The 16,540-nt window shown below is 44.7% G+C and overlaps 1 protein-coding gene across 8 annotated transcripts in view; it reads left to right on the top strand.

Annotated features, from left to right (window-relative positions):
* Positions 1-16,540, top strand: part of CCDC88A (coiled-coil domain containing 88A) — a 265,646-nt gene that overhangs the window by 151,060 nt on the left and 98,046 nt on the right. For all 8 annotated transcript variants that reach the window (XM_073628603.1, XM_073628602.1, XM_073628598.1 and 5 more), the window contains exons 15-16: positions 2,707-3,777; positions 13,997-14,124. In XM_073628603.1, the coding sequence (XP_073484704.1) occupies positions 2,707-3,777; positions 13,997-14,124 (1,199 nt within the window). The remainder of the gene's footprint in view (positions 1-2,706; positions 3,778-13,996; positions 14,125-16,540) is intronic.

Raw genomic sequence — 16,540 nt, 5'->3', positions numbered from 1 at the left:
AATTAAATATATTCATTCATTTAGTATTCATTTTTTGATAAAGCAGATTTTTTTTCAACAAGTAAATATTTGTAAAATATTTCATGTGGCCCTAGTACTATTTGGAGATCCCTTTATTAAGGGATAGACTCTCCTAAAATGAAGCCATACGAAAAATCGGCCGAACCCATTTTCGAACAATGAACAGGCCTCATGTGATGACTGATAAATTGTTCAGTGGACATGAATTAATCAATTTTTGTTCGCTTTTTTTTTTTACATATACCAAGTGCAAACAGTTTGGACGGGAAACACATTGACCTTTCAATTTAACGTTCGTTCGGCAGAAAATCTCCAAACTTGTCCTTTTTTCAGCTCAGAAACGTCCGTACGATTACCGATTTTGTGTCCATTAACTGGCCGAAAAAACGAATGAACTGGCCAAATGACCGAATTTCGGCCGATTTTTTTCGTATAGTGTATGGCCAGCATTAGTTTGCAATTTCTGCATTCCAACTGTAGGCATTTTAAACAAAATGTACCCAGAATTAACCTTTATAAATGTAATATTTGCGGATGGTTTGCCAGTAATGCACTCCTCATTCGTTAACATCAGCGATCGCATTAGAAATCGATGCATTACTTCAGATGAGGGAGTAACGGTTTTGTCGTCGGTTACTACTTCCCAGTTCCCGGAGAATGTTGACTTTGATAGACCTATCGGTTTTCTCATAAGTTTTCTTTAGGTTTGTGAATCTTGTATAAAATTTAAATCATTTAGGACATATTAAGTGCCCATATCACACAACCTGCGTCTGAGCAGACAACATAACGTCAGATTTGTGTTATAATAACGAAGTATTAGGTTAAGGGCTTGTAATGCATTGGCAAGGGAAAATACAGTATATCCTATAATATAACCTGTTCATATCCATGCATTATGCTGCCATGTATTATGAAAAAGTCCTGTCGGCTGCATTGAAGTGCACTGACCTACATTTTGCTATGCAGTGCAGCTCATCTTGATACATATGAATGTATCATAATGCATGCATTTTAGCTGTAAACCCACACTGATTGCCATTGACTGGTCCCATATGTCACCACTGTCCATCTCCTGAACAGCCAGTGATGTAGAGGAGTGGTATTCAAACTGGGGGCTGGATGAGGCCCTTTGCTTGCCATTATCTGACCCTTGGAGCACTTTTCTTCCCACTGATACAAGACACGATTCCTCCCACTGACTTCAACAATGGGGCATTAATCCTGCTACTGACATCAACAACGGGGCACGATTTCTCCCAATGACACCAACCATGGGGCACTATTCCCCCCCACTGACAACAATAATGGAACACTATTCCTCCCACTGAAACCAATGATGAGGCACGATTTCTCCCAATGACACTAATGATGGGGCACTATTCCACCCACTGATACCAATGATGGGACACTATTCCTCCCACTGATGCCAATGATGGGGCACTATTACTTCCACTGATACCAATGATGGGGAACTATTCCTCCCACTGATACCAATAATGGGGCACTATTGCATCCACAGACACCAATGATGGAACACTATTCCATCCACTGACACCAATGATGGAACACTATTCCATCCACTGACACCAATGGTGGGACACTATTCCATCCACTGACACCAATGATGGGACACCATTCCATCCATTGACACCAATGATGGGACATTATTCCATCCACAGACACCAATGACGGGACACTATTCCATCCACAGACAACAATGATGGGACACTATTCCATCCACTGACACCAATGGTGGGACACTATTCCATCCACTGACACCAATGATGGGACACTATTCCATCCACAGACACCAATGGTGGGACCACTATTCCATCCACTGACACCAATGATGGGGCACCGTTCCACTCACTGATATCAATGATGAGACACTATTCCTCCCACTGACACCAATGGTGAGGCATTATTCCTTCCACTGATACCAATGATGGGCAGTATTCCTCCAACGGACACCAAAGAAGCATTGTTTACTCCCACTGATGCGAGGACAATTTCTACTCCCAAGTAGTGTGATCATGGGCTAAAGATATAGAGCAGAGCGGGCTTGGTGAATATCAGTTAATGTGTTTTTTCCTTCAGTGACTGGGTCACTAATTGCTGAGAACTGAGCACTTCCTTTTTCCTGTTTATTGTGGTAGTGAGCCTTATGGGGAGGAGATTGGGGGATTTCTGTACCCAGTTTTTACCTGCAGCATACAGGTCTCTATTTGGTCCTTTTATATGACCAAAAACGAAGAACTAACATTACATCTCCAAAGGAGTTGGTTGAGGATTGACTACAGTTATCGTTTGACCTAAATGAAGCCTTAAACTGTTGTACAAGTCCGTATGGTTTAATTTTTCTACATACATTGGCAGCTGAGTAATTCAGATATGTTATTATTGTACACGCTGTAAAGATTAATTTGTTTGAATTTGCTAGCCATAGAACATAATTATAAAGCAGTGAATGTGACTTTCACCAAACCTTTATTGGTGGCGATTCCATCATTGTCAATCACATGCTCCATGAATGTCAGATTTGCTCCTTTGAAATATACCCCCTAGAGTTCTTGTTTTTTTTTTAATTTCTACACTTATATTACCGGTAGGTTTTGAACTATTGTAAACATGTTTTAATAACAATGTAATTTAAATTAAATTCTTTCTGTTTTTGTCTCCAAGATCAAAGGGCTGGAACAAGAAAATGAGCATTTGAACCAAACCATCGCATCCCTGAGGCAACGTTCTCAGATTAGTGCTGAAGCCAGGGTGAAGGATATAGAAAAGGAAAATAAGATCTTACATGAGTCCATCAAAGAAACAAGTAGTAAATTAAATAAGGTGGAGTTTGAGAAGAAGAAGCTCAGAAAAGAACTAGAACATTTTAAGGAAAAAGGAGAAAGAGCCGAGGACCTGGAAAAGGAACTGCATCGGGTGGAAAAAGAAAACGAACAGCTACAAAAGAAGATCACCAGTTTAAACATTGTCTGCGAAAAGGCAGAGTCCTTGGAACAAGAAAATGTTGGGTTAGAAATAGAAAACCGTAAGCTGAAGAAAACCTTGGATGGTGTCAAAAATCTCAAGTATCAAGTGGAATCATTAGAGAAGGAGAACACGCAGCTTGAAGAAGAGAACTTGGACCTAAGGCGGATGGTTGAGTCACTAAAGAGCACAAATATTAGAGTAGCTCAGCTGGAGTTGGAAAACAAGGAGCTGGAAAATGAGAAACAACAACTAAAGAAAGGCATGGACCTCATGAGAGCATCTTGCAAGAAAACTGAGCGTTTAGAAGTCAGTTACCAAGGGCTCGACACAGAGAACCAAAGGCTACAAAAGGCTCTGGAAAATAGCAATAAAAAGATCCAGCAGCTTGAAACTGAGCTTCAAGAGCTGGAGACAGAAAATCATACATTGCAGAAGAACCTGGAAGAGCTGAAAATCTCTAGCAAGAGGCTGGAACAGCTAGAAAAGGAAACTAAGCTTTTGGAGCAGGAGACCTGTCAGCTGGAAAAGGACAAGAAGCAACTTGAGAAGGAGAACAAAAGGCTACGCCAGCAAGCCGAGATTAAAGACATTACGTTAGAGGAAGATAATGTAAAGATCTCAAATTTAGAGAGGGAGAATAAATTACTTACAAAAGAAACAAATGCATTTAAAGAGTCTTGTTCAAGGCTTAAAGAACTGGAAAAAGAGAACAAGGAACTTGTAAAAAGAGCGACTATTGATAAGAAAACACTAATCAATCTAAGAGAGGTAAGCCATTGGTATCCAATAATTCTACACTGTTGCCATCTTGGGTAAACTACTTTTAATGGAGTATCTACCCTTGCCTTTCTAATATTACTCCCCAATAGGGATGAGCCGAACACCCCCCCCGTTTGGTTTGCGGCAGAATAGACCAAAAATTTGTGCGAATACGCGAACCCCGTTAAAGTCTATGGGACTTGAACTTGAAAAATCAAAAGTGTTCATTTTAAAGGCTAATATGCAAGTTATTGTCATAAAAAATATTTGGGTACCCGGGTCCTGCCTCAGGTGACTTGAATTAATGCAAAAAAAGTTTTAAAAACGGATAGTTTTTCGGGAGCAGTGATTTTAATGATGCTTAAAGTGAAACAATAAAAGTGAAATATTCCTTTAAATCTCGTGCCTGGGGGGTGTCTATAGTATACCTGTAAAGTGGTGCATTTTTCCCGTGTTTAGAACACTCTCTTCACAAAATGACCTTTCTAAAGGAAGAAAAGTAATTTAAAACTTCTTGCGGCTGTAATGTAATGTTGCTCCCCCAGCCCATTACCTGGCCCTCTGGGTCTGGTATGGATATTAAGGTAAACCCCGCACCAAAATAAAAAAAAAAAAAAAAAAAGGCGTGGCTCTATATACTCTGAACAGCAGCAGTATACAGGCGGTCCCCGGGTTACAAACAAGTTAGGGACTGTAGGTTTGTTCTTAAGTTGAATCTGTTTGTAATTTGGAACAGGTACATATTGTAAGTGTAGCTCCAGCCAAAAAATCAATTTTTAAGCTTTTTAGATAACATAGGGAAGGGTTATCATCACCCCTGTAACATTTTTTTTGCTGTCTGTGCTCCTGTTCACAAGATTTCACCTCACTTTCTGTCCCAATGACAATTGGATTTTGAAAATTTTGGATTATTAGGGAAACAAGTATTGGTGATAAAGCATCAGTGGGGAGATACCTTTTTCCAATATTAACTCTTACAGGAGAGAATTTCCCTTCCTAGGGGTAGATTTCGTCTCACTTTCTGTTGTCTCCTTCCGTTTGTAAGTAGGAGTAGTTTGTAAGTCAGATGTTTGAAAATAGGGGACCACCTGTATATACTATAAGGCCTGCCCTATACTCTGCGGAAAATTGGGCCTTAGGTGTTGGTGGTACCAGAACACTGTAAGCCCTCACAGTTACTCTTGGTGGGCGCAGGAACGGGCCCTGCCGTGAAATATTATATCAAGAATTGTAATTGCATGCCCCTGTTAAACAGGGGCAGGAAAATTGGGCCTTAGGCGGTGGTGGTGGTGGCGGCACAACACTGTAAAGCCTCACAGATACTTTTGTTGAGCGCAGGAACAGGCCCTGCTGTGAAATATTAGATCAAAAATTGTAATTACCCGCCCCTGTTAAACAGTATCACTGATGCATGCACTGTCATTGCTCACCATCCTCGTGGCCTCCTCAAATGGTGACAGGACAGTGCATGCGTCCTTGATCAGTAGCCATTGGCGTGGCGAAAAAAAGCCAAGCTCCCCTGACCCTGTCCTGGTGCCATACTCACACAGGTACTCATTGATGGCCCTCTGTTGCATGTGCAGCCGCTGCAGCATTGCCAACGTTGAGTTCCACCTGGTGGGCATGTCACAAATGAGGCGGTTCTTGGGCAGGTTGCATTCTCTTTGAACGTCAGCCAGCTGAGCACTGGCATTATATGAGCAGCGGAAATGACCACAGACTTTCCTGGCCTGCCTCAGGAAATCCTGTAAGCCCGGGTACCTGCACAAGAACTGCTGCACCACCAAACTCAGGACGTGAGCCAAACAGGAAACATGGGTCAAGTGTCCCTGTCGGAGGGCGAGAGGAGGTTGGTGCCATTGTCGCATACAACCATTCCTGGCTGAAGCTGGTGTGGCGTCAACCACCTCTGAGCCTGCCCCTGCAGAGCTGCCAGAATCTCTGCCCCAGTGTGGCTCCTGTCCCCTAAGCAGACCAACTCAAGCACCGCATGGCATCTTTTTGCCTGAGTGCTTGCGTAGCCCCTTGAACGCCTATGGAGCACCACTGGTTCAGAGGAGAAATCTGCAGAGGAAGAGGCCATAAAGGTAAAAGAAGAAGGGTGGAAAAGAGAGCGGTGGCAGAATCACCACTAGCATTTTGGAGGCATGGTGGTGGAACAAGCTCCAACGATACTGAACCCTGTCCTGCATCCTTCCCAGCTGCCAGCAGAGTTGCCTATTGCGCCGTGAAAGAAAGGTAATGTCCCTGTCCATGCTTGATAGACCATAAGTCAGCAGTAATATGTACCTTACTGCTGACCGCCCTGTCCAACAAGGCCAAGACATTGCCTTCCACATGCTGGTAGAGAGCCGGAATGGCCTTCCGCGAAAAGAAATGGTGTTTGGGAACCTGCCACTGAGGTACTGCACATTCCACAAATTCACAAAAGGGGGCAGAGTCTATCAGCTGAAAAGGCAGGAGTTGCAGTGCTAGCAATTTGGCCAAGCTAGCATTCAGACGCTGAGCATGTGGATGGCTGGGACCGAATTTCTTTAGATGGTTTAGCAACTGGGGTAGGGAAATTTGCCTGCTAAAATCAAATGGAGGTGTACTGATAGCAGATTGGCTGCAAGTACTTGGGACACCTATTGCTATACCTTCATTCCTCTCAGTGCAGAGTTCTGAGAGGACTGGAGGTATAGTGGGGTTGGAGAACCCAGTTGATGAGGAGCAAGGAGAGGTCCGCCTTGTTGTTTGATGTGGGTCTTTTAAGTGGTGTTGCCAATGGACTGCATGGGAGGTCGTCATATGTCTGATCAAGCATGTGGTGCCCAAGCGGCTGCTGTTTTGGCCACGCTTGATACGCAATCGACCGTGCGCTCTGCTGCACACATGTCAATGGCCCACACCAAAGAACTTTTTCAAAATATGTGGGAAGTCAGCAGCGCCCTGCACCTGCTCAGCTCTGCGGTGTGATGCAATAGGGTGGGCTGCCCTTAAGCTGCCCCCTGGAGGGCATCCTACCTCGTTGGAGATGTGCCTCCTCCTCCTCTCTTCTACCAGGTACCCAAGTTGAGTCAGTGACCTCATCATCCCCTCCCTCCTCGTCACTGGAGCAAACTTGGCATTATGCTGCAGCTGGGGGAACATGACTGTCAGTTTCTTGACCTTCTTGGGCACCCCCTCTCTCTAGGCTGACGTTACTCCCTTCCTCAACCTGGGTACCATCATCGGAGCCTTCAAATCGCTGCACATCCTCCTGCAGCATGTACCCGACACTGTGGTCGAATAGTTCGGGGGACTCCTCCGTGCATGATGGTGGGGCTAGGGAAGGAATGACTGTTGACATGGAGCTGATGGAATAGGCCATTTTGGTAGCTGCATTGGCAGGCAAACTACTCTGAGCCTGGGTGACAGAGGATGAGGAGGATGAGGACGGCTTTGTTATCCATTCCACCAACTCTTCTGCATGTTGTGGCTCAATAACATGACCAGCTGCAGGAAAAAAGGACAAGCGTGCCCCACGGCCACGTGCTGAGGATGCACCCTGTCCACAACCAGCATTGTCGCCTGTAGACACAGAGCCTGCTTGCCCTCTTTTAATGGCCTGTGAGCGTCTGCCTCTCCTTGGTGGCCTTCCGGACATGCTATAAATTTTGTTTAGCAAAAAAACACTGCACTGCATTGTATACTGTGTACACCACCAGGAAAGTAGTAGCAACTGCACTAGGGGTGCACGGTACTCTGTACACCAATAGAAGTGTAATAACGACTATGGGTGCACTGTATGTATTGTGTACACCACCAGAAAAGTAGTAGCACTAGCAACTGCACTATGGGTGCACGGTACTGTGTACACCAACAGAAGTTTAATAACTATGGGTGTACTGCATTGACCACCAGAAAAGCATGAGCAACTGCACCATGGGTGCACAGCACTGTATAATGTGTACACTGCCTGAAGTACCGTATTTATCGGCGTATAACACGCACTTTTTTCCCCTTAAAACCAGGGGAAAATCGCAGGTGCGTGTTATACGCCGATCCCCTGCGATCCCGACCTGTCACATTTTCAAAATCGCCGACCGCGATTTGAAAATGGCGCCGCCGGCGCCGAAATACACAGAGCCGATCCTCGGCTCTTTCCGGCGGCTATCGTTCATTTTCGGCTCCACTCGTAGTCCCGAGCGGAGCTATCCGAACCTACTCGGCTAGGTTCGGATAGCTCCGCTCGGGACTACGAGTGGAGCCGAAAGTGAACAACAGCCGCCGGAAAGAGCCGAGGACCGGCTCTGTGTATTTCGGCGCCGGCGGCGCCATTTTCAAATCGCGATCGGTGATTTTGAAGCCCAAAATGGCTGGGATCACTGGGGAAGGCTGCACTGGGGAAGGCTGCACTGGGGAAGGCTGCACTGGGGAAGGCTGCACTGGGGAAGGCTGCACTGGGGAAGGCTGCACTGGGGAAGGCTGCACTGGGGAAGGCTGCACTGACATGGCTGCACTGACATGGCTGCACTGACATGGCTGCACTGACATGGCTGCACTGACATGGCTGCACTGACATGGCTGCACTGACATGGCTGCACTGAGAAGGCTGCAATGATGGGCGTTTAGATGTAAGTTTTTTTTCCCTTCAACTTCCCTCCTAAAAGTTTTTTTTTTTCCTTAAAATTCCCTCCTAAATTGGGGTGCGTGTTATACGCCGGTACGTGTTATACGCCGATAAATACGGTATATTAGAAACAGTACAGCAGGAACGGCCTGCAGTCAGATATAGCTAAACTGGATACAGTGGATATATATATATCCAGTGTATTATATTATATATATATATATATATAATTTAATACACTGCAGCTAACTGAATAACCTGCCTGCCAGAAGTATATTAGAAACAGTACGCCAGGAATGGCCTGCAGTGAGATGTGAGATATAGCTGAACTGTATGCAATGAAAAAAAAAAAAAATATATAAAGACTATCTGTGTGTGTGTGTGTGTGTGTGTGTGTGTATATATATATATTAAATACACTGCAGCTGACTGAATAATCTGCCTGCCTGCCTAAATGAGATTCTCTCTGTCCACGCCAACAACACACTACACGGGGCCGATGTGCAGGCGGCCTTATATAGTGTGGGGCGTGGACTTAGTCCACCTGAGCCATGATTGGCTAAAGGCACCCTGCCTTTGGCCAATTATGGCTCTCTTAGCTTAATGCGCGGTGATTGGCCAAAGCATGCAGGTCATGGTGCATGCTCTGGCCAATCATCATACAGCAATGCACTGCGCTCCCACAGTGCATTATGGGCCATTACGCGTCACTCGAATTTGGGCTCATAATGTTCGGTTTTCGCCGAACGGCGAACAGCCAATGTTCGAGTCAAACTCATGTTCGAGTCTAACAGAAAGCTCATCCCTACTACCCAATGACTGTTAGTACATCAAGTTAGACCAATCCTCTAGCTGAGGATGGCCTTTATGTTCATTAGCCTATGTAGTGTGAGTGCTCCAAACCGTGCCCAGGAAATGTTGAGCGTACCATGTCCAGCACCACTTTGAAGAGGTGGTCCAAGGCATGGTTCAGAGCTCTCCATAGATGATGGAGCACAGAAGAAGGGATCCCCGTGGTCTGGTTGGCAGAGGTGATGATGTAAGTATGCCCGGGAACCAGTGGTTCTAGCCCAGTATGGAGCAACTAGTGGCATTATAACATGAGGATTGAGGCCAATGCCTACATGCATATTGACGTAATGTGCCACTCATGGAGTACAATAAAACCTTCACCAGTAAACTGTTAGTTAAAATTCTGACTTGCAGTTTACAACTTTCAATGCTGCTGGCCCTCTCAGTGCTGCTTCCCTGAACTTCCGGTCTTTACAGGAAAGAGTTAACCGTGGACAGTGCAGTCTCCAGCCAGTCAATTAGCTTAACGTTACGTGTTATGAAAGTTAATAGCTGTACACCCCTATACTTGTGTAAATGCTAATGCATTTATACATCAGTGTTTACCCGCACATGCGCGTGTGCCACAATTTCTGAACACAACATGCTGTACAGGGTTGTACAGCCAATCAATTCTATAGCTGTATGCTAAAGCCCCCCACCCCCACGGTTCTCAAGTAATGTATTTTTTTTGTTTGTTTTTTTTGGGGTTTTTTTTTTTAGCATTCTGCTTAAAGATTTGTGAATCAGTACTGCTTGGACCTTGAAGAAGGGGACATACCCCGAAAGTTTGTCCTGAAAAATTGTATGTTAGTGCAAATAAAAAAAGTATCACGGACAGTACTCAATTTTCTTTGTAGTTGTAAATAAAATGCACTTTATATCTTTCAAAAAGTGTTTCCCAGTGCTAAACATTTCATATATTTTCTAAATTGCTGCATTTGCAAATTTAAAAAGCCAATATAAAGGAATTGTAGTGGTAAAAAAAAAAAAAGCACTTGTGGGTTTACCTAATTTATTTTATTTTTTTATTCTCTAAAGGGGCGGGGCAGGGGGTGTGTCCTATGCCTACATACTCTTGCTAATAGGCGTCCCTCCTTCCCATCTCAAAAAGTTGGGAGGTATGTCATTGACTTGCATGTGTAGCATTCGGTGGGCTTGTCACCCGCCAACCGCTGCATGTCGGGTCAATTTAGTCGCGGTCACGAAGGGGGCGGAGCAGGTTGGGAGATATGTCATTGACTTGAATGTGTAGCGTTTGCTTGCCACCCTCCTCCGCTACCTATTTTGATTAAGTGGGGGGGGGATTGGGGTGGCAGGTGGCAAAAACTCGGCTCAACTGCGCATTTTTGCTGCCCACCAAGCGCAAGTAAAAACAAGGCCTTCATTATTTATTTTTTTTTACTGTCAGGGCATGGAAGGTTTTGGAAGAGTTTAGCACCCCTGATCACCAATGTTGAGAACCCCTGCTCTCTATGCAGCTTTGCCCGCTCATGCTGAAACCTGACTTGGATGCTATTTCCATACTGAACGCCCAGCCCGTTATACCACCTTCAGTGTGTGGTTTTTATTTCTACAAGAACCGGAGGGAAATCCTGGACTGAAGAGGAAACCGAGCTTTGTGGTGGATTCTGAGAGGATCACATTTCCTTTTTCAACCAGAGAATTTTTTTTTTTTTTCGAGGAAGGAAGGGAGACGACTGATGTCACATTCTATTATCTGCAGTGCCAGTTCAGATGCAGCTGTTCTGTTATTTTGTCTTTTGTCATTCTGTGTACCCCACGTGGCCCTCAGAGGAAAATAGAACAGGATGTTTTGTAGAAAATCACCACTCTGTAAATGTTAGGAGGAAAACCAAGTCATTTATTGTTTCATTAATTAGAGTGAGAAAAACATTTTAAAATTTTTTTTTTTTTTGTGGATAGCATGTACAAAGATTAGAACCCCTTTCAAGTTTAGTTGCTGTCCGAATTCCCTTCCAATGGTTAAACCTCTTGAAAAAAAAATATATTTTTTGTGCCATGATGGTGCACTTTAAAAGAGAAAAAAAATATCACACTTGTTTTCTGGGATTTTACTTTTTGTTGTACATACTCTTTTTTTTTTTTGGAATGTACAGTATTTAAATAATTTTAAATAAATGCTCAGTGTATAAAGCTTGTTATATAGGCACCCTCATCCCAAAATATAATGGAATAATTCAGGAATGCAATGGGGCAGCGAGATTTTTTTTTTTTGGTACCGTCAAAGGACATTGACAAAGTACCGTATTTTAAAAACTTACTTACAGTATTGTTGTATCATACTAACCTATACACCCACCGGCCACTTTATTAGGTATACCTTACTAGTAGCGGGTTGGACCCCCTTTTGCCTTCATTCTTTGTGGCATAAATTCAACAAGGCGTTGGAAACATTCCTCTGAGATTTTGGTCCATGTTGACATGATAGCATCACACAGTTGCTGCAGATTTGTCAGGTCTACATTCATGATGCAAATCCCACTACATCCCAAAGATGCTCTATTGGATGAGATGTGGTGAGTGTGGTGGCCATTGGAGTACAGGGACCTCATTGTCCAGTGGTGAGATGATTGAAGCTTTGTGACATGGTGCATTATCCTGCTGGAAGGAGCCATCAGAAGATGGGGACACTGTAGTCATAAAGGGATGGACATGGTCAGCAACAATACTCAGGTAGGTCGTGGTATTAAAACGATGCTCAGTTGGTACTAAGGGGCCCAAATTGTGCCAAAAAAATATCCCCCACACCATTACACCACCACCACCAGCCTGAACCGGTGATACAAGGCAGGATGGATCCATGCTTTCATGTTGTTTACGCCAAATCCTGGCCCCACCATCTGAATGTTGCAGCTGAAATCGAGACTCATCAGACCAGGCAACGTGTTTCCAATCTTCTATGGTCCAATTTTGGTGATCCTGTGTGAATTGTAGCCTCAGTTTCCTGTTCTTAGCTGACAAAAGTGGCACCCAGTGTGGTCTACTGCTGCTGTAGCCCATCTGCTTCAAGGTTCGATGTGTTGTGTGTTCAGAAATGGTATTCTGCATACCTTGGTTGTAACGAGAGGTTATTTGTGTTACTGTTGCCTTTCTATCATCTCAAACCAGTCTGCCCATTCTCCTCTGACATCAACAAGGTATTTTCCTCCACACAACTGCCACTCACTGAATATTTTCTCTTTTTAAGACCATTCTCTGTAATCCAGAGAGATGGATGTGTGTGAAAATCCCAGTAGATCAGCATATTTTGTAATACTCAGACCAACCCGTCTGGTACCAACAACCATGCTACGTTCAAAGTTGCTTAAATCCCCTTTCTTCCCCATTCTGATGCTCGGTTTGAACCTCAGCAAGTCGTTTTTACCACGTCTAGATGCCTAAATGCATTGAGTTGCTGCCATGTGATTGGCTGATTAGCAATTTGTGTTACGAAGCAATTGAACAGGTGTATAGGCTGGGCTTTTTTTTCAGCGGGGATATGGTGGTACACAGTTCCAGCACCTCAAGAACTGAATGTATGTACTGGCAAGGGGTGCTGAGATGTGCTGGAGAGTCTATTGATCCTGGCTGCTGAGTCACCCATTTTTGATGGTGGAGGAGGCAGGGGAGGGGTGTGTAGTGTTGCTGGGTTGATCTATTATAGCTGGGGCGGGATGTATTGTTGCTGAGGAAGGGGGGTCTGCTGTTTCAGGGGTGTCTATTTTTGTTGGGGGGGATCTACTTTTGAGGTTGAAAGGTCTATTGTTGCTGTCTGCTGGAGGAGGATCTATTATTGCTGAGGAGGGGGTCATTTGTTGTTGGACGATTTATTGTTACTGGTGGGGGGATCTATTGCTGCTCGGGGGTAGTGTTTATTGCTGGGGGGTCAACAACAAACTCCATACAAATTACTTAGCACCACAAAATGATACTTGGTTCTGTATTTGAAAGAAAATAGTAGGTATTCTGGACGATCACCGTCTATTAGGTACACCAACAGGCCCCTCAGATATCTGGACACACCGAATGGAATGGAACGGGAAGCAGGTTGTGCATTCGTAAAATGTCCGCCTTTATTAGGTGTGTTACAGCTTATATATGGTTCAACATACCAATAGAAAGAGGGGAGGGAGGGTGGTTAGTAAATGATGTATTGTTATAAAATATATGGTTATACAAATCAATGACCCCTAAAATACATTTATCATGAGGTTATAGAAGTCAACAGGCCATCTGGTTATGAGTCATAAGTCATGCATCCTGTCCCATGGCCTACAGAACAGAGAATAGATATATATAGAGTACAGTGCTTGTGCAAGCATCTTTCTAAGCATTCTTTTATAGTTGCAGATTTAAGCTATCTTGTATGCTGGAATAGCAGAGCATATCCAAGCATATCGGTCACAATGGTTTGGGCATATTATTACAGTATTCTTTAAAACAAATGGTACTGGGAGGTGGGCAGGGGGCAGAGACAAGAGACAGTGCTGGGAAATAGGGCGCAGGGACAAGGGGTTAATGGGGGAGCAGTTACCTGCACCCATTCTCTGAGAAAAAAGCCCTGTGTACATGTATAGATAGTGTAGGAATCAGGAATTTTCACATAATGTAGTAATTGAACCACAGTTGGGATACATGGGAATACATGAGCACAGTCTTGTGGCAAACCTTGTGCCTGCCAATTACTGCCTGTTTGCAATCACCTTATAGTATCCATTTACCAGAACTTGGCTGATCTTGTTATCTTTAGCAATGAAATGACTATTGACTTTCTTGTTTTTCTTTCTTTGTAATTTTCAGGACTTGGTAAATGAGAAGCTGATGACCCAACAAACCAATAATGAGCTGGAAAAACTAAGCCATGAGCTGGAAAAGATAGGTCTAAATAAAGAGCGTCTCCTACATGATGAGCAGACCAGTGATGACAGGTGGGTAGAAGAGTCTTCCAAGTGTTTGCTGTCTCTAGGAGTGTCCTTAACTATGTTGTTATCAATGTCCAAGCCACAAAGGTTTTACATCATAATGAACTTTTCACTTTGTAAGCCTCTGCCTCTTGCCATATGTGTTGGGTGCTCTCCCATCAAGCACAGTTTTACTTCTTTTTTCCACCTATATTATTTTCTAGAAATAGGTTTGCAACCCAAGAAGGGCTATGGAGGGGTTATAGAGGTACATGTGCAATGAGGAGCCAGGAAGAGGGATTGTGACGCAAGATCTGTCTTTTATTGACAAGAGATGAGATAAATCTAGTCTGTGTGTTGCCCAATAGGTTTCATGCAACCAAAGCTTTTACACCTTCTGTAACATCAGATGCATAGATAAGGGGGAGGTAAAGGGGTTCAACAACCCTCTGCAACCCCCCACCCCCAGAGTATCTGCGGCACGTCAGCTACCATTGAAACTGGGTGCAAACCATAGGTTTGGCAGCCAATGCTACTGCTGCCGGTCAGATCTCAGAGAACGGCGGCAGCAGTTTAGAGAGAGGGAGGCTCTTTTTATTTCCCCCTCAGGCTCCGGTAACATGTCACAGCCAAAGGAGGACTTTCACTTTCAGTGAGCTCACTCTGAACTGCCTAGTCTGGTTAGGGGGTTTCATGGAGGGTAGAAGATCTGTACTAGAAGTATAGAGCTGTACATGGGAAGTGGGGGGGGGGGGCCGGTACTGGGGGGAGAGGATCTCAGTGGAAGTGGAAGGACAGGAGATCTGTACTGGAGAAGATTTTACCTAGAGAGGGATGGTCATTTTTTGTTGCACTATGACTGACCCGTGCGTTACATTACATTAGAACGACTTCTAATGGAATTGCTTGGCGATCCAACCGGAAGTGGAAGCAGGTACCCGTCAAAACCAAATACCTGCTCCCCCCCGCCCAAAAAGGGGGGCCCTCCCCCTGTCAGAACACAACAGCTTGGGGGGGATAGCTGTACTATTGTCAGATGGTTAGTACAATGGCTCTGACTGAAGCTGACAGTTTTTTTTTGGTTCAACCCGCTGTGTACCAGGCTTTACCCTTTAGGTCAGGGGAGGGCTAGCAGCCTTAGGCCTGGGGGGCAAGTCCAGTCAAGTGGCCCATTGAACCAACCAATTTAAGCAACTAGTGAAGGACTACAAGTCCCAGCATGAACTCCTGAGATCTCTGGATGTGACCCCCTTAGATCATTAGATCTCACGGGTTCTTCACTAGTTAGTTGGGGGACAGGGGTGTGTGACAGACTCATCCTGAGTTCTGAGGGGTTCATGCTGGGACCTGTAGTCCTTCTTCACTTTTGGGGGAGTCACATCCACTACAAGTCCCAGCATGAACCCCTGAGATCTAAGGATGTGACCCCCTTAGATCTCGGGCTAATGCTGTGCCCTGTAGTCCTTCATTAGTTGGGGGGGATGTGTGACACATCCTAAGCTCTGAGGGGTTCATGCTGGGACCTGTAGTCAGGTGACTTCTTCCATCAATCAGGTCTCCTCAGCCGTATGACCCCCAGCCAGGTCCCACTCACTTTCCGTGGAGGAGGCTGTATCCTGGCGGCTTCTCCGCTCTGTCCGGCGCTGACAGCATAGCCGGGAATTCGGATCACCTCTGCCAGCTCTCCGCCCCATCACTCACAGCCTTGCCTAACTGGTGAGTCACACCACCGAACCCCACCTCTAAATACCTAGCAACACACCCCGAAGAGGCTCTGGCAGAGTTTTGAAGAGGCAGTGGTGGGGCTGGGAGCCGCGTGTCCCAGGAAAGAGAGGGGAGATTTCTCTTTACTTCCTTTCCCATAGCCAAAACAGAAAGTGAGAGGAAGTCCCTCCAAAGTGAAGGAATCCTTGGTTGTCACCAGAGCTAGTGTCCCTATTTGATGTTTTCCCCTCTATTACTGTTCTGAGGACAACCCAAAATTTGGGATTTTCTTTTGATGATAATGTTAAACAGGACAAATAGGGTGAATCTTCCTAACGAGTGCATAGACAGCAATAAAATCCTGCCAGGTGTTCTAAGGTTAAAACCAATTGTTGAATCACCCCCATTAACTCTTTGGAAATTTAATGATGGTTCTTAATTTTCTAACTAAATTCTACAAGTGAAGGCCAGCTTTATACCGACCTCTCCAAAGCATGCTAGAGTATTGAACAGAGCTACAGCTTTACATGAAGCCACATGCAAGGCAGCCTTGCTTCATGACCTTTTTGAGTGAAATCATACCGGGTATATGGCATTATTTGCATTCAGTTAATAAGATTAGTCGTCGTTCTTGTGGGAAACCATAAGAGAATTCTGAACAGAGTCACAGACTGGCAGACTCCATCAGTATAAATGTATTTACGCAACAAGCCATGGCTCAGTCTCTTTGAAGAGCAGT

The sequence above is a fragment of the Aquarana catesbeiana genome, linkage group LG04 (genome assembly GCF_042186555.1).
Source record: "Aquarana catesbeiana isolate 2022-GZ linkage group LG04, ASM4218655v1, whole genome shotgun sequence".
In the NCBI taxonomy this organism is placed as follows: Eukaryota; Metazoa; Chordata; class Amphibia; order Anura; family Ranidae; genus Aquarana; species Aquarana catesbeiana.
The sequence above is the reverse complement of the archived record's forward strand: the minus strand, read 5'-3'. Positions and strand labels throughout refer to the sequence as shown.